The sequence below is a fragment of the Sciurus vulgaris genome (genome assembly GCF_902686455.1).
Source record: "Sciurus vulgaris genome assembly, chromosome: 4".
NCBI classification, from domain to species: domain Eukaryota; kingdom Metazoa; phylum Chordata; class Mammalia; order Rodentia; family Sciuridae; genus Sciurus; species Sciurus vulgaris.
The window spans coordinates 37,143,588-37,171,183 of record NC_136464.1 but is presented as its reverse complement, the minus strand read 5'-3'; the positions used below and the strand labels follow the sequence as shown (position 1 = coordinate 37,171,183).

General features: G+C 39.4%; 1 protein-coding gene across 6 annotated transcripts in view; it reads left to right on the top strand.

Annotated features, from left to right (window-relative positions):
• The first annotated feature begins 5,848 nt into the window (after nt 1-5,848).
• The window catches only part of EXOC6 (exocyst complex component 6), a 194,901-nt gene continuing 173,153 nt past the window's right edge, over nt 5,849-27,596 (top strand). For 2 of the 6 annotated variants that reach the window (XM_079137555.1, XM_079137563.1), the window contains exon 1: nt 5,850-5,984. In XM_079137555.1, coding sequence (XP_078993681.1) covers nt 5,863-5,984 — 122 coding nt within the window. In that variant the 5' untranslated portion in view covers nt 5,850-5,862. Of the gene's footprint in view, nt 5,985-19,398; nt 19,558-27,596 lie in introns of those variants that run through there. The other 4 variants (XM_079137561.1, XM_079137558.1, XM_079137556.1 and 1 more) reach the window with 4 other exon arrangements.

The window sequence follows — 27,596 nt, the reverse complement described above, 5'->3', positions numbered from 1 at the left end:
AATCCATCCAACAAATATTTATTGATTTTCCCCTATTTGCCTGGCACAGGTCTAGGCACTGGAAACATATCAGTGAACAAAATTTCCAATCCTATTTGTCTGCCTTCTAAGAGGGGAGACAGATAATAAACAAAATAACTAAGAAATATCTATGGTATATCCACCGGTGGTGAGTACTAAGGGATAAAAATAAGACAGAGGGGGAAAATTAGAGCAGAGGGGATGGGGTGGGGACAGGGATGTCAGATCAAGGTTAGAATGTTGGGCTTTGTTTCCAGTGAAAGCCTGGCGGAGAAGGCAGGTTTTGAAGGAGCGAGCCAAGTGAACATCAGAGGCAACAGCATCTGAGAAAGACGGGGAGCCAGAGCATAAGCCCCGTGGGCCGCATGCGCAGGAGCGTGAGGAATACTTAGAAGGCCAGGGCAGCAGGAGATGAGGTCAGCAGCCCTGGGCAGCAGGAGGGACGAAGCACCGAAGTCTTGTAGGTAATTCTTAAGAGCAGGAGGTGCGCCTGAGTCAGACTTATTATTTCAGAGAATACTTTTTGAACCAATGGGTGATAGCCTCCTTTGCACGCACTCCTTGTTAGCCGGGTTTCTGTTTCAGGATGGCTCCAAAAAAACACCTCCACGTTTGGCATAACGTGCGATGGAGTTGCCTGCTTTCTCTGCCCTCTGCATTGTTAATGCAGCCCAGGATTGCACTTGACCTTTAGCAGGGATCTCACCGTGCACTACATTAAGCTTACAGTCTGAAAGCTTTCCTCTAGAAGTCTGCATGCATGCTGTGTCTGTCTACAATACTCTTGCCTCTTTCCCTTCTTCACTTGGCAAATTTCTACTTGTCTGTTACGGTTGCTCTAATGTCATCTTCTGAAGGAAGACTCCCGCCTTCCCGAGGCCTGTGGGTGCCCCTCCTTCATGCTCCTGCAGTAGCAGCCTCTCAAAGTCTCTTTTTATTTCTCTCTTTTTTTTTTTTTGTACTAGGGATTGAACCCAGGGTCACTTAACCACTGAGCCGCATCCTCAGCCCTTTTACATCTTATTTGGGACAGGTTCTTGCTACGTTCTTGGAGCCTTGCTAAGTTGCTGAGGTTGGTCTCAAACTTGCAATCCTCCTGCCTCAGCCTCCTGAATCACTGGTATTACAGGGGTGCACCACCATGCCCAACCGAAGTCTCTTCCATGGCACTTAAATATGCTGTATTGAAATGATCTGATTCCCATAATAGACTGCAGATTCCCTGAGAGAAGGAAATGCAGTCTTATATAACTGTCCCAGAGTAGTATTTAATATCAAATAAATTAAGCCCCTCAAGATTTAGTTCAAATATGGCATTTCTCTTCTAAATATTATTGAGTTAGAGTTTTCTTTCTTCAACACACTCCAGCAGCAGCATCACTCATGTTTCTTAGAGGTGACTTAAGGTAGTGATTAAATTCAGAGTTCAGAAACTTCTGCCCTTATCAATTGAGTTGCCAAGGGCAGGTTATTCAGTTTCTCTTTGCTTCGGGTCCTTTTTTATTCTATGAAATGAGGCTGATAATAATAACATCTACCTCCTAACATGTTGTGTGGATAAATGAATTAATATCTGGGAAGTTCTTGGTCAGGATAATGTCTGGCATACATGAACGGGTGTGTACGGGTACTTTCCACTTCCTCCCCATAAAACTCAATGTGTGAACTTCTAATACCCATACACAGTGAGTTTGGTCTCACCTGGCCCTGTCCTGGCTACCCAGCATCTTCTTTGGTCAGCATACAAGCTCTCCTGGCCCAGCATCTCCTCTGGAAGGGGGCACAGAGAACTACCTTCTCAGCATCTCTCCACCCGCTCCGCTCTTACTCTGTGTCTGTTTTAATCTTCAGAGACATCAGGTGTTTGTCATTCTCACCTGATTAGTTGATTTGTTACAGGCACACACCCCTCTGAAATCTTTTGGCTGATTATCTCTTTGGAGATAAGTGTTTTCTTGTTGCTTTGCTTTGTTTTGTTTTTATTGCCTAACCTACCTGCCTGCCTACCTACCTACCTACTTACCTTTCTTTTTCTTATTTTGATTCTCTTGGGCTTTTTCTCATCTGATGGGCCACAGACTCAATGCTGACTTCTGGCCCCACGGGATTTGGAAACCCTTCCTCTGCCTTTCTGAAGTTTTTGACCTTGTCATTTCTTAATATGTACCAGACTCCTCTGGTACTTTGAGCTATGGCCCTATGAACCCCCAAATTCTTGGCAGGTAGCACAGCACATTCCTAGATATTTGATGTTTTAATGCTATTTTATGTAGTATTGATTTTGTATTTCATTTCCTAATTGATAGTAATATGTACATACAATTATATTTCACCCAGAGATTTTGTGGAATTTACTCATTATCAACCATGTATTCTACAAATGTCAAATTGTCTTCTTTCCTCCCAATGTTTACATATTTTATTTATCTTGCCTTATGACACTGGTCTGGACTTCTGGCACAATTTTGAATAGAGCTAGTGATGGTTGTTTTCCTGAGCTGAGGGGCCAATACTTGGTATTTAGTCACCAAGCAAGCTATTAACTTGGAGCTTTTGGACGGACTCCTCTGTTCCTAGATTACTGAGCTGTTTTTATGGACCCATCAAGACATATAAAGGTGAGAGAATTACCCACAGGGAGGTGTGGCAGGGGAGGAAGGGTGGAACTCAGGCTCCACCAAGACTGAGCAGCATTGAACACCAGGTGACATTTGCAGGGTTGGGCTACCTCCTTTGGTACCCTTCTCTTCTTTCCAAGAGACCTTGCCTTGTCCCCAGCTCCTAGATGTTCCCTAGAGTCAACAAATTGTGGAGGGGGCAACTGGGCCCATGAAACCCGTGGCATAATGCTTCCCATTGGTAATTCTGGTACAGAGCGAGAAGGCTGGGATTCTAGTCTTAGTGAAAAAAGAAAAAAGGAAGGCTGATGGAGTTTTATTTGGAGAATAAACTTATTTTTTCAAAAAAGTCAAATTTGGGGCTGGGGGTGTGGCTCAGCGGTAGAGTGCTTGCTAATGAGTGTACATGAGACCCTGGTTTCTATCCCCAGCCCTTGAAAAAATAAAATAAGGGTCAATTCTTAGTTCTAGAGGAACTGGGACTAATAACATGGAGGCCCAGTTATGGCGTTGGAAGGCCTGGAAAGGGGCCCCAGGAAAGGACCATATGAGTACTACTAATGGCTTGATGGCATATTCCAGAGATCACAGGGCATTCAACTTCTGCCAACTGCCAGGCGTGATCCTAGGAAGTAGGCTGAGCTGCAGTTGGGAGGTTAAGGATTGAGACTGGGAACATTCCAGTCCCACATGCCATTCTTTTTTATGGGCACCTTGGAATACAACTGTTAAAAAATTTTCCGTTTCCTCCTTTTCTCTTCCTTATTTGGTGAATTTGCAGTCAGAACTCCGCGACAGGGGAGGTTGTTTTTCGGACTCTGACTTTTGGGAGGAGAGCCTCTCCTATTCGTTCAATCTGTGCGGACTTCCGGCAGGAAACAGCACTCAAGGAAAGTTCTGAATAAAAGGAAGATGCTGTTTGAGTCACAGGAAACGGGAAGTTGTTGCCGGAGTCTTATACAGAGTGGAGGAAAGTAAGAGGCAGGGAGAAAATTCACTTTGCAGAAGTGGGAGGAGCAGAAGAGACAGGAGTGGGAGAGGGGGAGGGCCGGCAGAACTTGGGAGCACAGACAGGCACTCAAACCACCAGATTAGAAGACCTTGAATCTCCCCGTGGGGCTGGCTGTCCTGGCAGAGGATGATGGCACTGTGTAGTGGGCCTGGGGTCATGCAGCAGCAGTAAGTCAAAGATATAGTGGTTTGTTGGCCAAAGTATAATACAGTGTTATCCTATTCTAAAACAGCAGCATCTAAAGCGCTGCAATGCTTCTTTCCACATGTTAAGAACATATACCTATATTCCAAAACCCCCTTAAGTAAACAGAGAAAGAACAAGCAAATGTGGCAAAATGTTGCCATCAGAAAAAGGGTGCATGACTCGTCATTATATTCTTATAAATCCTATAAATTTGAAAATTTTTGGGATAAAAATTTGAGCTGTGAGGGGGGAATAATCAATTTTTAAACTGTGATATTTAGTTATATCGAGGATGTTTACAATTAAAGTGTTATAGGGAATACAAATATGAATCTCCTTGACAGTCTGCTCGTAAATAGCCTCATAGTTTGATATAAATTAAAAACCTCACATATAAATGGCTACCATTTTTGTTAAGTCTCAAAGGAGGACATTATTAGTTCATGTGAAGGGCCAGCTGGTATTAATCGGATTCCATTTGTTCCATCTTGCATGGGGAATGTCAGGGCTCATTTTGGGGCTACTGACGGGGTCGAAGTGAAGAATGCTGGCTGAGTTTACTATTGCTGTGTAACTCGTCATTCAGTGACTGAAAAGCAGTCCTTTATTTTTGCTTCTGGATCAGTTGGGGCTTGGCTGATCTAGCCTGGGCCTGTGTGGGCAGCTTCATTTCACACTGCTGTGGCTGGATGAAAATACATGCTTCTCCCCGTAAGTCTGTGGATTAGTGGGAATGACTCTGTTTTATGTCTCTCTTAAAAAATATTTTTCTCAAGGAATGGCAAAATGCAAGAGGACATGCAGAAATATGTGACTCCTTACAAAGCCTAGGCTAGGAACTCACACACTGTTACTTCAGCTCATACATCATTGGCCTACAGAAATCACCTGGCCAAGGCCAAAATCAGTACAGGAACAAATACCGTGCCCACAGTGAGGTGCTGGCTAGAGAATGGATGCAGGTAAGAGTAACAAACGGATGCTATGTATGTCAAATGCCTTGTGGTCATATCACACTTTGACTATTATATTTTTTTATGAGAACATCAGTTTTTTTCAGAGCTATTAAAAATCTGATAACAACTTAAAAATAATAGCTTTATGTGAAAGAACGTCACTACCCATCTCCTTAAATAACCACTTTCTTGTATTCAGAGCAAGAAAGTCTGAGGTTGAACTCAGTAAGGAAGATCTAGGCCTACTTGGGCTGACTGTAGGCAATTTTCCATTGACATTTTGGGCCTCTGGTTCCTGTACTCATTCTTTTGGTGACAACCAGTTCTCTGGAATTCTGACATATTCACGCTCTGTCTTCTTTCCCAGCAAACCCTATTCTGAAGAAAGTATCCTGCAAGCTCATTCACAGTGAGGCATAAGTGACTGATTAAGGATTAAAATCTAAATGCCTCCGGGAGCATTATGCATTTGAACAGGAGGGAAAAGAACTAATGACCCTAGAATGGAGGGAATTCACACAACAGAGAGTAGGGTGGAGAAGCAAAGGATCCTGGGAGCAAGGAACTAGGCCAGAGACCTCGAAATCACATTCCATAGGACATTACAGTTTTCCTAGGCAAGTTGTCTTTCTAGGTTTATGGGCAAGGGTAGAGATGCTGGAATAATCAGGAACATATGTCAATATCATTAATACAGTGAATTATGTATTTAGCATAAATAATATTAAAATAGATGCCTACTAAATCAAATGAATTTAACAAAGTTTTATAGCTAGAATGGTTCCAATTCTTTCTTATAGTTATTCTGAGAAACAAGTGAATAAATATAGCAGGCATTAGGCAGGAACTTTGTGAACTGTGTCAAGGTTAATAATAAGTAAAATGTTCTAAGTAGGCACAGGATAGCAACAGCTGTGCAACATTCTTGGAAGCAAGGACTCCGATAGCATGAGATCAGACGGCGAGCTTGTTTTTGTTGCTTCTTTGGGTGAACAGAGAATCCTCTTAACAATTGTAAGGGAACTTGCATTTATTTTATAAATTGCAGTCGTTTTTCCTATAAAATCTGATGTCTGCAGCTGGAAAATCGGGGGCATATGGAGCAATGTTGGAAGAAGACACAGATCAAACTTATGAGAATGTCCTGGCTGAGATTCAGTCTTTTGAGTTGCCCATTGAAGCTACTCTAAGGTAGGGCACCTTTATATTTCATTGTTTCTTCTTCAGTGGCCATATGATGGTCTTTTCCTTTTCCTTTTATACTTTATAAAAATAACAGAATTTTAAAAATAAAAATGGTATTAAAAATAGTTATAGCTATATAGTCTCACAGTCTGCTTATCTTTAAAGAAATTACAATAAATAACTCACTTTTTTGCACTGTTGGTTTCTTGATCCATTACCACATAGTTTAAAAATATAAATGATCTTCAAGTGACCAAAAAGGACCTATACCATCTCAAAATAGATATTCTGTCTTCATTTATGAGGTTTTAATTGCTATCTTTATGATATCTTTCTTTGAAATTTTAAGAATATTTTCTTTCTTTAAAATATCACTAAGTGAAAAACATCTATAATGATTAGATGTACCAATGAAACCAATTTATATTTGGGTAGGTGTGAGTTGTAGAAAAAAATGTAGGATGTTTTTGTATTATATTGTTGCTGCTCTCTTGGATTTCTGATGACCTCTCAAATCTGTATTTTTTAAAAATTCCATACAAGATTTAAAAATAGCTTCTTTGGTAATATGGGTATTAATTTGCACAGTTCAAGAACAGGATTAAAATGAAAGACAGTATGTCTTTGTGTTAAAGGGCAGCTTTAAATTTTTAATTCTCTCTGAGTGTCTGCCTAGATATGACACTTATCAGTATGGGAACAAGATACCAATCACTGCACGTGATAGTGACAATCAATAATTATTTGACTAAAGTTTGTAGATTAAATGGATTTTTTTTTAATGTTACCTCTTTCTCAGAAAGGTCTAGGGCCAGGTACTTTGAAACCCACTACAGTTTAAACCTGAATAAATTTCTCCCATATATTTGAATCTTATTTTGTATTAAACATAGCTTGAATGTTTTCGAAAGGCTTAGGGTAGTGTTGGGGCCACAGAAAACTGTTGATTTATTGGTTAGTTACTGGACTATCAATATGTAGTTGCAGTTGTGAAATAATTACAACTCCATTATAACTGTTCCGTGCCCCTTCATTCTGTCTGAGCATCACAAACATTCTGTGAAGGACAAATAATTTTTACCCTGTTCAATAGACAGAAGAAACTACTGCCTTTTAGAAATAAGAAGCACAGTGATTTTCTCCATATGGGACATACTTTGTACCGTACTGTACTTTGTACCAACCAGCACCTTCGACAACTTGTGCTTTTGCCTGGCCGCTGGGTCAGAAGTCTAAAGGAAAATGAGAGGGAGTGTAGGTGGTCTGCATGTTACTGTGGCCTTTGCTGCAGAGCCGTCAGCCTTCAACCTGACCCTTTCCTTCTCTTTCCTGGTCTTACACCCCTGACCAACATCCACAGACTTTATCCATCCAGAACTACCTCCTCTGCTGTCTTTCTCTGGTGGGAGACCTGACGTCCTGCCTTGGTTGTTGCATGCTTTCTTTCCTCTCTGCCTAGAACAAACATTCCCAGAATCGGTCTTCTACCTGAGCTTCTTAAAGAAAACATCTTTGTCATCTGGAAGCCACGGTATTCTTTCAGCAGCACTCTTGAGGGTGGAGACAGTGCAGATACCTTCCCCAGGTGCTGTCCTGTCGCCATCAACCAGTGGGCTTGGAATGCCCCCCTTAGCTTTGTGTCTGGGCTTTTAGGCAAGGGTGAGAGCCCTCTTTTGCAAAGGCTACTGCTAAAATGTGTTGATGTTATTTTGGGGAATAGAATGGAGTCACAGAACAGATCACAAGACTCTATCTGGGACAATGTTAGCCACAACTGTTGCTCTGGTCATTTGATTAGATGAAGACATCTTACACTGGCATTTGATGCCTTTTTAAACATACCTATCCATGCCATTTGTTTTTCTAGTGGAACTACTTTTATGGACTACATCAGCTCATGTGGGCAGATATGATATGGAATTTGAAAAATAAATATAGGACTTTCATTTTGGTCAAACTGGACTGTTTACTACTTGACAATATACATAGAAATTTCTTTCCTTCTGGAGTTGGTGGTTCCTTTTTCTTTCTTTTTTTTAGATATATTTTTTAGTTGTGGGTGGGTATGATGCTTTTATTTTTATGTGGTGCTGAGAACTGAACCCAGGGCCTCGAGCACTTTACCACTGACTGAGCCAAGACCCCAGCCTGTCCCTTTTCTTATTATTTGCTCTTATTTCTGCCTTCCAAAAACCTAACCCATCTTGTAAGTCCAGCTCAAATGATTTCTTCTTTGAAGCCTCCCCTATTTGCTCCTACTAGATATGAACACTCTATTTGTTGAAGTCCCAAATAACCCAAGGCATTTATTCTCACGTGTGTGTGTGTGTGTGTGTGTGTGTGTGTGTGTGTCTTAGGTTATAATCACATCCAGGCTGAAGATTCCAAGGGCATGACCTGTGTCTTCCTTGTAGCTTAGTATCCTCTGTAGCAGTTTCCATAGTGCCTGGCACAGAGTAGCTAGAGGAATATTGGTTGAACTGATTCAAGAGCCTATGAGTTAATGGTGACCTTATGAGGTAAAAGCAAGGAGGCAGTTCAGAAAGAAAGTTGTCATTTCAGCAAAGAAGAAGATGAGAGTATTTTAAAACTCAAGCTCAAAGGGTAGAGAGGTCGGATAAGGGGTTTGGCAGGAAGCTGATGGTCTTCCAGAGCCATAAAGGCCCTACCTCGAGGCCTTAGAATGAATAGTGAGAGAAAAGTTGGGACATTGAAATAATGGGGCTGAGAATGCGAGAGAGAAAAACGTGCACCTGGGAACTGAGGCTGAGAGAATGTCGGAGAGTTCGTCTGCTTTTTCCCCTGTCACACGAGCTAGGCATTGAGTCAACACACCTGCTCTGCTGTAAAATCCTAAACTCTGTTAATGTCCTCTCCCTGTCACCTTCTTTTTCAGGTAGGAATCTGAGGTGCTCTGTTCAAGGTCAGTGTTCAGATCAGGACCAGGTGGGGGTCTGCTGCTCCATAGGATGAACTCAGAGAGCTCAGTGACTCAGAACTCAGAGGGGTTCTGCTAATGTCACCGGGGGAAGACTCAATGTCTGTCCTTTCACAGAGCATGCCAACCTTCCTATTCATTATCTGAGAAAATTGATCTCTATCTGAGGAATTGTCAGTTGGCAGGGATTGTCAAGGCCTACCCTCCTCCCGGGTCCAGGCTGTGTTCCTTCCTCTCCTGACTTCATGTGGTTTGCTCCCAGAGCAAGCTCCCGCCAGGGGGTACAGCCGGTTTCCCACCTGACTCCCCCATTAGGTCCTTGGGTCAGCACTTTTGGTCCCCTTTATGGAAGAGTGAGGAAAAATCAGAGGACTCTGAGTCTTACGTTTGTTTTTATTCTCTGTGTAAAGCATGGTACCTAACATTGCTTATAGTATTAAGTTGGAAGGAGAATTTCAAGGTAGAGCTAAGATACTATGTTTATTCCCACCCCCCTTCTCTTTCCATTGCCAATGAAACATCCATTAAAGCCAACTCAGACCGTTGTACAAATTGAATTGGGGAATAAATTCCAGGGTGGAAAGTGGAATTTGATGTTAATCATGTGGATGGTGATTACGTAGGACAAAAAGGGAGAAAGGTAAAGGCCCAGTGCCACTGGCAGTGTTACTGCACCTTGGGCATTCAAAACCCCCTTGCTGGCAGAATGTGGGGAAGCTGAATCTCACCCCCAGGTGGGGTTTGGACTGGTTTTACTGCACGAATCCTTTTGCCCTGGGCATCACTCTTTTCCTCATGTTTCCACTGGATGTTCTCATTTTGTTCTTGATTACTTCAGTCCCTCTGCTTGGTTGATATACCTGGTTTCTTGCCAGCTTGTCCCTCTAGGGGATGTGTCTGTCCCTGGGATGCTTAATGGCTGTTTGGAGTGTGCTAAAGGAAACTAAGTTTGACTCAGTGTAATGCTTTCTTGTTCAATTTCCTTGAACAAGAAAGACAGTGGATCTCAACCAACCTATAAATGCTGGTGCATTGATAATAGCTGTCTAAAGCCTTCTTTCAAGGATGATTCTGGTAAATTAGTGACAGCAGTGATGGTCTTCTGATAGGGCAATACCAGTGGTCTAAATCTTGTTTGTTTGTTTTTTTTTAAATTTTTTTTTTTTTAGTTGTCAATGAACATTTATTTATTTATTTATTTATATGCAGTACTGAGAATCGAACCCAGTGCCTCACACATGCTAGGCAAGCACTCTACCACTGAGCCACAACCCCAGCTCAGCCTTGGAAATCTTTATTTGCCATATTCACACTAGAACTTTGGGCTGCCAGGTTTCACCCTTTAGACACCACTCCCCATTGATGTGGACTCTGGCAGAAAATAGCCAGGGGCTCATTATGCCTCTTAGGGTCCTGCAGGTGTGTTGTTAGCCCTTCAGAACAGGCCCTGAAAATAGGTCTGAATTGATTTGGCTCAGAAGTCACAGTGTGTTTTGTTGCTGTAACTGAGCCTAACTGATAAGAAACTTGCAGATACACTGGAGGGCACTGCAAAGTTAGTGGGAGGTAGAGGCGGGTAGAGCCAAAAAAGGGCCTGCAGAAGGCTGGGGAAAAAAATAGGAGGAAAAGGGAATTGTACAAGATGACGTACCAGAAGAAATTTTTGTGATTGTTTAATGATAACATGATTGTTTCACACTTGTATTCACAGCCTTTCATGGGCTCTTTTCCAAAAGCTGACCATGAAGTTTTACCAGTTTAAGAGCAAACAGGATATTATATTTCTTTGATTTTAAAGATTTTAGGAATGAAGATAACATGCTTTTAGAAAAGGACAGAAAATATATTTAAAAAAAAAAACAAACCCAAACTGTAAACACTATAAAAATCTTAGGATGATATGAAAACAAAAACATTTAACTAGTTACATTCAGCTATAGATACTCTGGAATGCTTTTGCTGTTTAAATCTTATAGAAATATAAGATTTCTTTTCTATCTTATTCTAGTAAGTATATGAAGATCAAAGGTCTAGGTTTTGATTTGGACTAGATACCTATTAATTGTGTGGTTTAGCTTTAGTTTCTGACACTGTAACAGAGTATAATAAAATCTGTCTCAAATGATTAGTGGACATGAAGTGTTCAGCACAAAGCCTGGTTGGCATAAAGTAAATACTGAGGAAATATTAGCTACTACTACTATTTTCTAATCTGGGATATATATATATATATATATATATATATATATATTCCAGTGTCATTTTAGACGTCTATATTTTTAATATGTACTTTAGAGTCTTGACAAAGTAGACAGGTACAGCATCTTGAAATTCTAAGCAGGTGGGAAATATTGTTATGTGAATTTTTCAAAAAGGATTTTGTAGTTTTTATCTTAGTATTTTAGCCACAAGTTAGGTACAAAAGGCTCAGTAATTTATAAAGATAGTTGGTGGATCCAACAAAGAAAGTAGAGACCTCAGAAGTATACCTACAACCCAAATACTAGTATTTAATTAAATCAAATTGCCCATAAAACCTTACAAAATCCTTTTAAACATATCATCATCAAGTTCAGACAGATAACAAATATATTTGGTTTTTCTTTCCTCCTTTCTTCCTTCTCTCTCTCTCTCTTTCCTTCTCTCTCCCTCCCTCCCTCCCTCCCTTCCTTCCTTCCTTCCTTCCCCAAGAATCATTCCCCATGAAGTCCGCATTTTAAAAGGAACAGTTTCTCAGATAAGATGTAGAGTTAATTCACATCTTAAGGGCACAGGGAAATACTTTAAGTGGTCACCAAGGAAGAGCTTATTCAGGAACATGTATTTGTCTATTAAATGTCTAGGGTGATCACTATTTAGATTTTTTCCTAATTTTGAAATATATTTTATTTCTAATTGACACATGGTAATTGTACATATTGATGGAGCAGTGTGACATTTCAATACATGTATACAATGTTTAGAAATGATCTAATCAAGGTAACTGGTATGCCCATAACCTTAGGCACATCATTTCTTTATATTGGAGACATTCAAAATCCTCTCTTAAAGTTTTAAAATACTTATTTATTTTACTTTTTTTTTTTGGTAACTGGGGATTGAACTCAGGGAGGCTTTACTACTGAAATAATTTCCCCGTCCTTTTTAAAATTTTGAGACAAACTCTCACTAAGTTGCCCAGGCTAAACTTGAAATGATCATCCTGCCTCAACCTCCCAAGTCACTGGGATTATAGGAGTGAGCCACTGTACCTGGCTAAAATTTTATTTTAAATTGACAAATAATAATTGTATTTATTGCATATAATTTTTTTGTTCTTATTGTTTGTTTGCTTTTATGGTGATGGGGATGAAACCTAGGGCCTCATGCATACTACAAGGGCTGTACCACTGAGTTACATCCCAAACCTTTTATTGGGTGTAATGTGATGTTTTCTATTTTTTGTGAAGAGAATATTTAAAATCTACTCTTTTAGCATTTTGAAATATATAATACATTATTATTAATTATTAAAATAATGTTCCTGAATGCTTATATTTTATACTAATGCAATATCATGACCTAATTTATTCTCTAATAAGAATGGTACAGTATGATACATGTTGTGGGTATAAAACAGAGTCTGGGAAAATAGTTAAAAAATAAATGCAGGTCCAACCATGACTGAGGCCTGTTGCCTCTGCAATACCTCAGGAAAGTCTGGGGTCCCTAATTAGAGTGGATGGTACAGTTGCCCAATTATTGAAGAACATTTAACTAATACATTTAGCTTTTTTGGTCTTCATTACAACACTAGACAAACTTAAAAAAGTATATATATATATATAAATATATATATATATATATTTGTGAACCAAGTATTTTAACCAGAAAGACAGCTTTGTTTATTTTGCGATTAAGCAAATGGTTTGAAACCAGGATATGGTTTCAAATTTGCCTTTATAATTGCTAAAAGGATTGTTTAAATTAGGCATGAAATGTATTCAGTGTAATGTTTCCTGCATAGCAAATGCTTATTCACTCATTTTATTCAGCAAATAAATAAATAATAATGGCCTAGTAGAATATGTCAGGTAATAGTCAAGGTACAATTGATATAGCTAGGTCAAGACCTGAAAATTCCTTGCTCACAGAGAGCTTGTATTTTAGGGAGAGGAATCAGAAACCTACACCTAAAAAATGGATAACAAAGACTATGAAGAATAACAAAACAGGGAGGTTATTTTAGAGAGTGGTCAGGGAGTAAATGTCAGCTATTCTTTTTATTTTGTTTCATTACATTGTCTACCTTTCTAAACATTTTTGTTTAGAAAGAGAAAAGAAAGAAAAATAGGACTAGTGAGAGGAGACAAGAGGAAGAAAAGGGCAAAAACATTAAAGGAAGCTAAGTGAAGAAACAGCAAGAAATAGAGAGTGTACTGGACAGGACGGTCAAATTAAAAAAAAAGGACAATAGTTTGTGTAGTAAGCCAGGAAGAAAACTATGATGGAAAGAGAATGAAACTCAGAGAAAATCATATTATTCTTTCATTGCTCTGTACATTTTAAAATGTTTAGTTTGGGATAAGTACACTAATGGTAATTTCAGTACATCGTTAAGGGTAGGACTGGCCATATAATTTGTGGGGCACAGTACAAAATAAAAATTCAGACTCCTTTGTTAAAAAATTAGTAAGAATTATGAAATGGTGAATGCAGATATTAAACCAAGGGCAACTGAATAGGTCAAACACCCCCGAGTCTGCCATGTCTGAGAGTTTAGCATAGAGCCTAGTACACAGCAAACATTTAATAGAGTTTTTGCATGAATAAAACTGGGGCTAATTACTTTTAAACTCCTCTGAGAACTGGTTCATATTTCATGAAAAGATGATTTTATTTGGCTGCAATTTCAAATTTCCTTCTATTGTTCTCCATGTGGGGTCCAGATCTTTATGGAACAGCAAATTCCTGAACATGGTTTTGCAGCAGGAATCCTCTCAGGAAGGGCTGGGCTTTGTTTATTCTCTTGCACTTGCACAACATGGCCACTTGGGGTCACTGCACCAACAAGGGAAGGTGGAAGCTAGGTAGGAGAATCCCTGTGGCTGGTTATCTGATAAGCAGCTAGAAGCAACCTGAAAGGGTTAGTTTATTAGAACCAATGTACAACGGCTACTTGTGCTTTACATTTTGTTACAGTTCTGCTATTATATATGAAGGGCTCTAAAACTCCTTAGGAAACATCTGAATGATATTAGCAAAGTCTGGAGAGGATAAAGATCAGATATCTGCTGTAGGATAGCCAGGAGCAGGGAGGAGAATCTCTTTGTAGAGATGTATCCCACCTCGTAAAATATGCTTTTACAATATTAAGCTTAACATGAGAAATATTTGCATGTGGATCATTCATTTAACAAGTATTAATTGAGTGCCCATTATATACAAGATAGTGGGCTGAGCAGTGAACAGTACATACAACGTCCCTGTGTCTGGCTTAGGAGCAATACCAGGAGGTGGAGATAGACTAAACAATTTATTTGCCATCACAATACATGCTTCAAAGGATGGGCACTGCCTCCAATGACCATGAAAAGGCACTTGCCTTGTACAAGATTCAGAGGACTAACTAAAGTGGATCTGGAACCAAGATGTGTTCCTCTTTCCTCCTCTATAACAGCAGGAGACAGATTTCAGGCATTCCATCCTTTGAGGGTTCAGAAATAATGAGGTTCAGGTGCATAAACCCTCACACACAATCACACTACTTTGTCAATGATTAGAAAAAGGACCATTTGTGTGTCTGTTTTTGTGCTACTGGGGACTGAACCCAGGAATGCTCTACCACTGAGCTACATCCATAGCCCATTTCATTTTTTATTTTGAGGCAGGGGCTTGCTAAATTGCTGGGACTGGCCTTGAACTTGGCAATCTTCCTGCCTTATCTTCCTGAGTACCTGGGATTATAGGTGTGTGCCATAATCCCATGTCTGGCTTGTGGGTTTGGTTACTATCCTTATTTTATTAAAGAAGATGCTAAATGCTGGGTTATGTGGTTTACTGAAAAATGCCTACTAATCCTAGTCTCTGATACTTAATGTAAATTGAGCTCTGGGTTAAACATTACAAATAGAATATCTTGTTTAATTCTCAAAGAATTTGGTGAGCTAGAGACTCTTTCGGTCCCTATTTCACACTTGAAGAAACTGAGGCTTAGACAAGTAACTCCCTCTCTTAACTTCTAATAAGAGATGAATTGGAGTTTGACCCTAAGCAGTTAAATGCCAGACCAGGCAACTGCATTCTACAACCTCCTTCTTGAAGGAGTTTTCTAAAGATAGGTTATTAGTCTGAGGACAAGTGGTTCAAAGTATAAGTTGTTAATGACTAAGAGTTTATTTATATGTCAAATTCTTACTTTGCTGGTTAATTTCATGCTGGATACAGAATGCAAACTCTACCCTGCCAGTCTTTCTGGTTTATCTTTTTCCCTCCCAGGAGTCCTAGGACAGATTTTGAATGCATCTCTGGAACACAGTATCCTCTGCTGCCAATATGCAAGTGAAATGCCTGTGTGCCCTACCCTGCCCCCCAACCTCCTCAGACCAGACTAATTAAATCATTTATCCTTTGGGTAGGCTTTTTTTTTTCCCCTTTCACATTTACGTATTTGTTATATGTATGCATGATTAAAAACCTGTGGTTAGGACTGGGATTGTGGCTCAGTGGTAGAACACTTGCCTGGCATGTGTGAGGCTCTGGTTCAATCCTCAGCACCACATATAAATAAATAAATAAATAAATAAATAGAAATAAAGGTTCATTGACAACTAATAAATTATTAAAAAAAAAAAACCTATAGTTAGCAGGCTGGGAATGTTGCTTAATGCTAGAGTGCTTGTTTAGTATTTTTTTTTTTTTTTTTTTTTGGTGCTGGGGATTGAACCCAGGGTCTTGTGCATTGCTTAGCATGTTTGAAGCCCTGGGTTCGATCCCCAGCACTGAAAATTTAAAAAATCTAGTCAGTTATTTTGGGTATTTAAATTCTTAGCACAAGTTTTCAGGTACTAACGGAACTGTCAGAAGTCACAGAGAGGAAATAGCAAACGTTGTTACAGAAGAAGTGGTAAATGATCTTCCTTCCATGTTGAATTGTGAGAAGATACCACTGCTTATGTTGAGTTAACTTCTATGGGCAGGTTTTGAAATAGGCCTGGTAAGAGGCGTGCTTAAGCAGGCCTGGCTTCCCTAAGCAGGCCTGGCTTCCCAGAGCAGGGTATTGGGAGCTGGGTTTAGATAGATGGTGTCAGGATTGAACAGAAGGGGAAAAGGTCTTGATAACAAGTGCTCATGAAACAAACCCCAGGAGATGGCTGCCAAATAAGGAGCTGGCCTGTGCTACATGCCCTGTTCTCCTTTCCTTCCTGTTCTACTTTTTCAGAGCCATGAATTCTGGTTGCTTTTACCCTCTGAGCTAAATAGTTTGCTGCCTCCTGCAGAGAGAACTAGCTTTTTATTCTCCCTGTAGGAGGAGATAAAAATGGTCCTCATATTTCTATGATTCAGTTTCAGATTCAGTTTTCAAAAGGTTTATTCTCGCCCCTGAACCTGCAGTCAGGGTATGCTAATGCTGGGTACTCGAGCCTCAGTAATCAGAGGGGCAGTTAGTCAAGGAAAAAGTTGTTCTTTAGGATTTGATTAAAAAAACCAATTTATATGAACAGTTTATATATGCACATATTTGGTTTGATCTAAGGATATATTTTTTAACAACAAGAAGTGGATAAAGTTTATACTGTTTCTTATGTTGGAGTGCTTGATAAAAGAGGGCATCGGGGAATTTCAGGTAACATTCTTTGCCAGTTTTGTGGTTTCTATCAAGGGGATAAAAACAATCAACTTCTAAAGTTATTATTATTATTTTCAATGTTCAGTTTCCTTTAATGACCTCCATCTCCCTAAAGGACAGTGCAGGCAGCTAGGTGATGGCAAGTGATGAAAAACATGGAATGCTTCATGAATTTGCATGTCATTCTTGGGCAGGGGTCATGCTAACCTTCTCTGTATCATTCCAACGTATAGTGTATATGCTGCTGAAGTGAGCACTAAGATGTTATATTTATTGTCAATATATGAAGAGCAAGTTTGAATAAAAGTTTTACAATTTTATATTGTTTCAATTCCTAATTGTCACCAAATACAGATTAATCTGAACTCCTACCTCTGTTCAGACCTGTTTGGAATACTCCTTTCTAATTCATTCTGAAATCATTTTGATGGCTTTGGAGCTTCCTTACTGTTTGGTTTTAAAATGCCTCCAGTTTTCTCTCACCTATATGCAGAATTCTATGAGGAACTATAGGAAGTTGCAAAAAAATAAAAATAAAAAAGTCATCTGAACTCAAGGACCTTACCATGGTGTCACATGTTGGTGGATTTGGGAAGAGACTTTCTATTTCTTTGTATTCTTGAAGCACAAGGAAGTGAGATTTCCCAGAGGAGGTCTGGATTCTCCTGTACCATCAAGGCAGTGAAAATGGGACAAATTTGATGAATTCACACTGGCTTGCAATGAGTTTCCTGATGAAATGGGCAGCTGCACGTAGAAGAGACTACTTTGGTTTTCCATGCCAGTGTGCAGTGAGGTTCCATGGAGGATCAAGTATACAAAACAAATAAAACCCACAAATGTATAAAAAAGGAACTAATCAAAATAAGTTATTAAAATAATAGCAGGAGTGGAGAGATGTGGTAAGTTGAATCTGTAGTCACTGGAGAAAACCAATTAGTTTGGGGAAATCTTTATGAAGCAAATAAATTTTGAGTTGATTTTTCCAAGGAGGACAGAAAGAAAAGGCAATTAGTAATGTTTATAAGACCCTTTCAAAGTATGGCAGGCAGGATAATGGCCCTTCAAAGATGCTCACATCCTAATCCCTGGAACCTGTGAATGGAACATGACAAAAGGGATGTTATAGACATGACTGAAATTAATGACCTTAAGATGGAAGATTGTCCTGGTAGGGTCCAATCTGATTACATGGATCCCTAAAAGCAGAGAAACTTTTTCTGGTCTAACAGTCAAAAAGAGATGTGTCTACAGAAGAATGATCAGAGAGATGTAATGTTACTGGCTTAAAGGAAGAACATAGAGGGAACATAAAAGAAGGGGGTCATAAGCCAAGGAATATGGGTGGCATCTAGAGGGTGGAAAAGGCAAAGAAACAAATTTTCCACTGCAATCTTTGGAAAGGAAGGTAGTGGCACTGATACCTGTATTGTAGCCCATTGAGAACTATGTCAGACTTCTAACCTACAGAACTGTAAGATAATATGCCCAAGTTGTTTTAAGCTACTGAGCTTATAGTTATTTGTTATAGCAACAATAGAAAATTAATGAGAGATAGCAATATGAGGTAGATGCTATTATTATTTTCACTTACAGATAGGGAAACAAGATACAAAGGAATTAGATTCTTGCCCAGTGTTACACAGGTGTGCAGTGACATTTATCCAAAGAAGTCAGCTGAAGATACTTCAGAACTCATGCTCTTAACTATGATGCAATTTCACCTCTCAGGACTTTCTGTCAGGAGAGGAAGGAGACAGGATTCTAGCAGAGGCTCACTGAAGGGAGTGAATCACACAGGTGAATAGTGACAGGGCTGGCCAACTCAAAGGGAAGCTCAAAGCCTTGGATTAATGGAGACCAGAAAATAGTTGTCCCTCAGGCTAGGTTTACACTCTGTCCCAGTGTAATCTTCCCCGGTGGCTGCTTTGATCAAGACCAACTGGTTTACTCCCACAAACGTGTTGTTAAGCAGGACTTTTCTACACAGGTACCTTTGCTCAAGCCCCCCACTTCTCTTTCCACCTCTTACCATCCCAGCTACCCCTACCTGGGGGTACTTGGGTTCAAGGATTTTGGCATGAAATCGCACATCGCTCTGGGCCCTCTTTTGCATATTTGCCATTAAGTGTCCTAAATTCCTGTTGTTTAAGTTTTCTTAAGTTTTTAATTTATTTCCTCTGTGATATACAATTTAATGACTTTTGTGAACTTGCTTTGGGCAGGGGAAACGAATCCACTCAGAGCGGGTCATCAGGATATTTTTGCTCGTTCCTAAACTAAATCTTGACTACCATACAGAGTTTTGCTTTTCGTGGGCGCACGTTTTCCTGTCCTTGACTCCCCACCACTAAGAGAACATCAGGCCCTCTTGTTCAGCGTTCCCGTATCCTTTATTACAGATTGAGGATGACGGAAGGGCCACCTCCTTCACTACCTTGAAGCAGAGGGTCTGGCACACAGAATACAAGAGTATGTGTTACGGCCAAAAGGCCAGGCGTCAGGCAACCAGGCGCGGTCGCGGAAGACAGCGCCAGGCGATTTGGCTCAACCTCCGGCGGCGCGCGTGCCCGGGCGGGCCACGCGCCCGCGCGCCCCCGCCCCTCGCGCCGTCCTTCGCTCCGCTCCGCCCTTTGCGCTCGCACCACCTGCCGCTCGCCCCCGCCGTTCGCGCGGCGCCGCGCCTCGCCGGCTCCTCAGCTTCCAGCCAAGATGGCGGAGAGCGGCGAGGCTCTGGGCACCGTTCCGGAGCACGAGCGGATCTTGCAGGAGATCGAGAGCACTGACACCGCCTGTGTGGGGCCCACTCTCCGGTAAAACTCTCTTCTTCTGGGGACTTCTGGCCGTCCTTGCCAGTACCTCCGGTGGAGCTGGGCGGGGTGTCCGCCGCCGGCCGCGCGCGCACTGGCCCGACAGGTGGTGCGCGCGGGGGCGGACGGGGGCGCTCGTGGGCGGCGGGACGTGGGCCGCGGTCGGGCGGAGCAGGGAGGGCGGCCGCACCTGTCAGTGAAGCATTCAGCCTCGCGAGCTGTCACCGCGCCGCCGGTGGGTGTGGCTGCCGCGGCGCCTCTGGCCGCGGTAACTGCGGCGTCGCCCGCTGCGCAGGTCCCCGCCTTAGGCCTGCCGGGGTCGTGCGCGCGGTGGTGCCGGGGGCAAAGGTTAGCTACTGGCGGCCGGCGTCACTGAGGTGTCAGGTCACGCGCAGGTGGAAATCTTGGCGCGCTCGGCTCCCGCGAGCGTGGGAGAGTTGAAGTTGAGCGGGAGACGCCAGCATCATTTTACTTTGGAAAAATTAAAATGTTTAAAAAAATAAAATAATGTAACGAACCATTATGAACCACCATCAAACCTCATCTGTGTTTGGTCTTTCCCCCTTTCCATTCATCCTCACTCTGGAATTTTTTGAAGCAAATCCAAGATATGTTAGTTCATCAATATATATTTTAGTATTCAAATTAACATTTTTGTTATTTCCTAGTTATCTTTTAGCTGGCCTGTCAGTTTATATTATTATTTTATTTAAATTATTATCCTCGGTGTCAGAATTTTTCAGCCTTTTCCCTGCAAAGCATGTGATACTTTGCACAATATTGTGCTCTGATCAGAAGATAATTAAATTAAAAATCAATAATAGAAAACCTTCTGGAAAATTCTCAGATATTTAGCCACCGAATAACATACTTTTGAATATTCATATATCAGACATGAAATCAGAAATTAGAAAATATTTTGAAGTGAATACAATGAAAATGCAATATATAATTTTTGGGATGCAGCTACAGATATATTTAAAGAGAAATTTATACAACACCTCTACTAGAAAAGAATTTCAGTTTCTAAGTAAACAAAGTAAAAAAAGAAGAACAAATGAAACCCTAAAGAACGGAAGAAAGATGATAAAGGTATTGGTATTGTCTTTCAAAAAAAGTTGAGAGAAGAGTTTGTTATGTTAATCTTTTTATTTGCCATTTGTGATTCTCTTCATTTGTTGCTGGGTGTTTAACTGTCATCTTGTGTCATTTTTCTGACTCTAGTACAGTTTTGTTCACAGTATTTTTTTTTTTTTTAATTTCCCTTGAGATTTTTTCTTTAACCCATTGGTTATTTAGAAGTATGTTGTTTAACTTCCACATATTTGTGCATTTCCCAAATGTTCTTCTCTTATTTCTGGTTTATTCTGTTGCAGTCAGAGATAATGGTTTGTATGATTTCAGTTCTTTAAAATTTATTGAGGATTGTTTTATGGCCTAACATTGGTCTATTCTGGAGAATATTCCATGTGCACTTGAGAAAAATGGGTACCCCACTATTGTTGGGTAGAGAATCCTATATATATCTGTAAAGTCTAGTTAACTGATAGTGATTTTCAAATCTTTTATTTCCTTTTTGGTCTTCTGCCTAGTTGTTCTATCCATTGTTGAGTAATGAATAATTTTGCTTTCATGTCTTTTTGGGCTCTGTTGTTGGGTGTATATATTTTTATATTAATTTTATAGTCTCGATTGAGTGACACTTTTACTATCATAAAATATCCTCCTTTATCTCTAGACTTGTTTTAAAGTCTGTTTTATCTGATATTAGTATAGTTATTCCAACTTCTGCTTGCTCTTTTCATGATATATATATATTTTTTTTTCTAACCTTTTACTTTCAGCTTCTTTTTGTCTTTAAATATAAAATGTCTCCTGTAGATACCACATCATCAGATCTTGTTTTTTTATCCAGTTTGATAGTCTATGCATTTTGATTGGATCATTTAATTCATTTATATTTAATGTTATTTATTTAATTGGATTTACATTTGCTGTTTTTGTTTCCTATGCTTTATTTATTTTTGCTTTTACCTCTTTTGCATTATTTTCCAGTGCAATATTTAGTTACTTTAATAATCTTTTTCCGCATTTTGAAAAAGTTTTCTTAGTAGTTGCTCTCAGAACTGCTTCAGATTTAAAAAAAAATTTTTTTAGATGTTGATAGACCTTTATCTTATTCATTTATTTATATGTGGTGCTGAAAATTGAACCCAGTGCCTTACACATGCCAGGCAAGTGCTCTACCACTGACTCAACCCCAGCCCACTGCTTCAGATTTGTTTTAACTAAATTCCAGTGAGATACAGAAATGGTACTCCTATACAGGTGTATTCTCTCTTTGCTATTTTGTTATACATCTTATATCTACATGTTATAAATATAACAATACATTGTTATAACTTTTTGTCTTTCAAAAAAGCTGAGAGAAGAGTTTGTTATGTTAATCTTTTTATTTGCCATTTGTGATTCTCTTCATTTGTTGCTGGGTGTTTAACTGTCATCTTGTGTCATTTTTCTGACTCTAGTACAGCTTTGCTCATAAAACTTCCTTGTGCTTTTGTGGTCAATTAATTATATTTCTACATACTATGTGTTCCCCATTACAAATTGTATATACAGTTTTATGCAGTTGAGAAGTCAGCTGTTAAATCAGTTAAGAGAAGCATGAAGAAGAAGTATATATTCATACTGTATAATTATATAGTTACTTTAACTGGGGCTCTTTGTGTGTCTGTGTATTCACATTGCTACTTAGGCTCACTCTTAAGGTTGAAGAAATTCCATTAGTGTTTCTTTTAAGACCGGTCTGCTAGTAACTAATTCTCTATTTTTGTTTATCTGGGAACGTCTTTGTTTCATCTTCATTTTTGAAAGAAACTTTTTCTGGCTATAAAATTCTTGGTTGACAGCTTTTTTCCCCCTTTTTATATTTTGAATATGTCATTCTTTTAGCCTCCATTGTTTCTGGGATATTCCCTTTGTCTCACATTATTTTTCTGTTTTGTGTATGGGTATTATGTTCATCATACTTGGCTTTCTTGGATCTTAGATATGTAGATTAACATTTTTCATCAAATTTAGGAAAAAGTAAGCATTGTTTTTTCAATTTTTCTGCTCCTTTTATCAGTTTTGGTGCTTTCATAATATGAGTGTTGGTGTGATTAATGGTGTCCATATTTCTCTGAGGCCATGTTCATTTTTATTCTTTTCTTTTGGGTTGCACATATCAGCTTATGTTGAATTTCATTGATTCTTTCCTTCTGCCATTTCACATCTACTATTGGATTTTTCATTTTGGTTACTGACCTACCTACCTACCTTCCTTCCTTTTTTTCTCTATCTCCTTCCTTTCTTCCTTTCTTCTTAACAAATAATCCCCGGATTTTTAATAGTTAACACAGTAAAAGTCTCCTTCTTTCTCATGTCATAGCATCACTGTACAAGTCACATAGTTCTCCTGGTCTGATCTATTCCAAGCAGTAACCCAAAGATCCAGAGCTCTTCCATCTCTGTCTTTCCCATCCTCTGGACTCTCCTTGGAGATCTCTGCTGTGTGTTTCACACTGAATTGACCAATGACCAAAGAGATGACAAGGAATCTTGTGGGTTGCTCCATATACAGTATACAGACCCCTAGTAGCATCCATTATTCTCATCCATTGGTCAGAACTCATTTATATGGTCTTTCACTTATTTTAAGGTAGGATAAGAGAAGTAGTCTCTGCATGTATCCATGAAGAAGAATTGAGTGTGGTGAGATTTTAGTCAGTCTCTACCACATCCTTTAATGTGATGAAACTGAAATTCCTTCTGTGTATCTAGGTTTCCATTCTTTTCCTATATATTTATTTTCTTTGTTTTTCTGATTTTCATCTCTTTCATCTCCAGAATTATTCTTCAGTTAACACCCTAGACCTGGCCTCTGGTGTCACTGTCAAGTTTTGCAAGGGGCCTGTTTTCCCTTTTCCCCATGGGAGAACATAGAGGTTTAGACTAGAGCCTTTTCCTGGTAAATTACTCTGCTAACCCTTAGTTTTCTCAACTGTAGCCAACTTACCTGAAAACTATGGAGATTACCAGAGACCTAATATATCTTTATTACAGTTTTAACTGTATTTTTTAGTTCTATAGCTTCTTTATTTAGTTTTTGTTTGGAGGATCTATCCAGTGGTAAGAGAGGTATGTTAGTCACCCAGTATTATTGTGTTGTGGTCTGTTCGATTCTTGAAGTTGAGAAGGGTTTGATGTACATAGATGCTCCATTGTTTGGGGCATAAATATTTATGATTGTTATGTCTTGTTGATGTATAATTCCCTTAAGTAGTATGAAAAGTCCTTCTTTGTCCCTTCTTATTAACTTTGGCTCAAAGACTGCTTTATCTAATATGAGGATAGAAACTCCTGCTTCTTAATGAGATCCATGTGAATGGTATTTTTTTTTCCCCATCCTTTTACCTTCAGTCTGTGGATGTCTTTGCTTATGAGGTGAGTCTCCTGGAGACAGCATACTATTGGATCTTGTTTTTTAATCCAGTCTGCCACTCTGTGTCTTTTGATTGATGAGTTTAGGCCATTTACATTCAATGTTATTATTGAGATATGATTTTTATTCCCTGTCATTTTGATATTTTTTTTAGGGAAGAGTTACCAGGGATTGAACTCAGGGCACTCAACCACTGAGGCACATCCCCAGCCCTATTTTTGTGTTTTTCATTTGGATACAAGGTCTCACTGAGTTACTTAGCATCTTGCTTTTGCTGAGGCTGGCTTTGAACTCACAATCCTCCTGCCTTGGCCTCCTGAGCCGCTGGAATAACAAGCATGTGCCACCATGCCCAGCGTCACTTTGATTTATTTCTGGCTTTTAATTTGAATTGGTTTCTCCTTTGATTGATTATTCTTCTAGTGTATTTCCTCCCTTTGCTGGTTTTCAGTTTCATTTTTGCATTTCTTCTTTATGTAATATTTTATTGAATATATTTTGTAGAGCAGACTTTCTTGTGAATTCTTTTAATTGTTGTTTATTGTGGAAGGTTTTTATTTCATTGTTGATTCTGAAGCTTAATTTTTCTGGGTATAGTATTCTTGGCTGTCATCCATTTTCTTTCAGAGCTTGATGTATATTATTCCAAGACCACCTAGTTTTGAGGGTCTAGGTTGAGAAATCAACTGAGATCAGATTAATTTCCCTAATGTGACTTGTCGTTTTTCTCTGGCAGCCTTTAAAATTCTATCCTTATTCTGTATGTTAGGCACTTTCATAATAATGTGCTTTGGTGTGGGTCTGTTAAAATTTTGTATATTTGGGGTCCTGTAAGTCTCTTGTATCTGATTTTCCATTTCATTCTTTAGGTTTGGGAAAATTTCTGATACTATTTCATTGACAAGATTGGTTTGTATCTCCAAGTCTTCATCTATTCCAGTAAATCTTAAATTTGTTCTTTTCAGGTTATCCCATATTTCTTGGCAATTCTATTCATGGTCTCTTAACATCTTTTCTCCATGATCTACTTTATTTTCAAGATTATATAATTTGTCTTCATTGCCTGAAAAACTTTCTTCCAAGTGATCTAGTCTGTTGGTGATGCTTTTCATTGAATTTTTAATTTGGCTTATTGATTCCTTCATTTTGCTTGATTTTTTTTTCAGAATCTCTCTTTTTTGAAGTGATCTTTCATTTCCTGTAGTTTGTCTCTCATGTTACTCTTTACATCATCCTTTACCTCACAGATTGGCTTAATTATATGTACAATCTAAACTTTTCATCTAACATTTCTAACATTGTGGTGGCAATGGATTCTGTTGTTTGGGGTGATTTGTTCCCTTGATTTTTCATATTCTTTGTGTGTCTACCCATCTAACAGTATGGATCTAAGACAGTAGAGCTTCTACCCTGTGACTTAGAGTGTTCTTGAAAGTTTCCAGTATCTCACCATTTAGGGGGTGACAAATAATAACAAAAACCAAGGCAAACAGTATACAGCATTAAACCAAATCATTCCTGCTATGATGTCTACAATGTCACAATAAACAGAAATGATGTGATTGGTTGTTGTCTACAATAAAAACAGTAAGTTTGCTAAAAGATTTATAATTTAGAATGGTAGACAGGGAGAGAACAGAAATGATGTAGGATATGATGATATTTAGGGAAAAGGAGAATAGATAGAAGTAAAAGATTGAAGAGTGAGAGAGCAATAGAAATTGGCTGTTAGCTGAAGAAGAGAGAAAGAGATTCAAGGGAAACAGTTCAGTAGGAGAAAAAATATATAAAGTAAAAATTTAAAAAATAAAAAAACCTGAAATATACTAATCAAACTTTATGGTCATCAAAGAACTGATCCATGAAAAATAACTGGTTTCAAAAATGCTGGAAATGAGGAAAGAAAAAAAAAACATAAATATGTAAAAATGTCCATGAACCATTAAGGTCACACTTAAGCAGAGAAAAGAAAAAAGAAAAAAAAAAGTTGATGAAAAGTTTAAGAATTGTTTCTATTGCAGTTCAAAAGATTCTCAGCTTCCCTTCTCAGCAGTTAGGTGGGGTTGTTTGGAGTATGATGCTTGCTCCACCCTTAGGGTGGAGTTGCTAGGGTAAAAGAGGAACTCCGGGAGTGAGGTGGTTAGGCTTAGGTAGGCTCCAGGCACTTCACTGGATGCCAGTTGTTCTGGAGATTTTAAATCAGTACACCTCCAGGGCCCAGCAGTTGCCTATTCATGCTGGAAGACTGCAATCCAGGGATCTACCCTGGGCCAATTCTTAGTCTACTCTATCACTCGAAGACCCAAATTTCCTGGTCTTGGTTCAGTCTCCAAATGCAGTCTCTCCTGCCCCAAACCTTTTGAATTCCCAGCCAGGCAAGTCTCTTCCAGCCAGTCCTGCAAGCAGCCAGATTGGCAGCGGGAGAGCTGAGTGGGTTTCCTGTCCAGTTGTCCCCTGTGTAAACCTCTCTCCATGTTTGATTTTCTCCTGGTCACTTAGGCACACGTTATGTCATGCAATGTGGGTTTTCCAGGCCTGTATTTTGGGCCAAACTCACTTTTGCCAGGAATCACGTCTCAGCTGCCAACCGGCGCTGCACCTGCAAAATGGTCCCTTCCTCTTTCCTCTGCCCACCGCCAGGGGAGATGCAGTTTCTTTCCTGTACAGGCTATTGTGCAAGCTTGCCTTTCAGTTTAGTTGGGCCATGTCTTTGATCTCTAAACTCTCGGTATGGAGACAAGCCTCAGTCCTCCTAAAAATGTGGGTTCCTGTGCTTGCTGAGCAACTGCTCTTGGAGTGGCAGCAGCTGTGGTGCTGGAGATTTCTTCCTTATTTTATTATATCCAATCTCCTGAGTCCTCTATCTGCTTTGAGTGTCCAGTTTTAAAGTCCAATAAAGCTTCCCCTCTGTTTTTGTTCACCCACCTTGCTGAGAAGCTGCCTGTCTGCTTTCTTGGTTTTATGCTATCAAGCAGCGAGGAAAGCAACCTGCTCTATTCAGCCATCTTGAAACCTTCCTCTTCAAGATGAGAAGGTTACTGACATTTCAACTCCAAAACTTCCATTTGGTTCTTTTTATAATTTCTACCTTGTCATCTATTTTGTTTTATGATAATTTGTTATTGTACATTTATTTGTTTCTTTATGCATGGTTTGGTTATGTGAACATGGTTATGATAGCTGCTTTGAAGTCTTTGTTAAGTCCAACATCTGGGCCCCTTCACAGACAGTTTCTTTTGTCTGTTTCTTTTCCTGTACATGGATCACAGTATCCTATTTCTTCATATGTTTCATAATTTTTGTTGTTGTTTTTGAAAACTGGAAGGTTTGGATAATATATTGTAGCAAGTCTCAATACTGATTTCCACCACCCTCTTCTGCATGTTGTGCTTGTTAGTAGGTTGGTTAGATTATTCAAGTGTATTTTCCTGACATTGTGAAACCTCTGATGCTACTCCTCTGAGGAAGCAATCTAGGCATATCCACTATCTCCCTGAAATAATAGTGCTTTTAGCACAGCCCTCTTTGTCTCTTTTCCTTATTTCTCTGTTGAGCT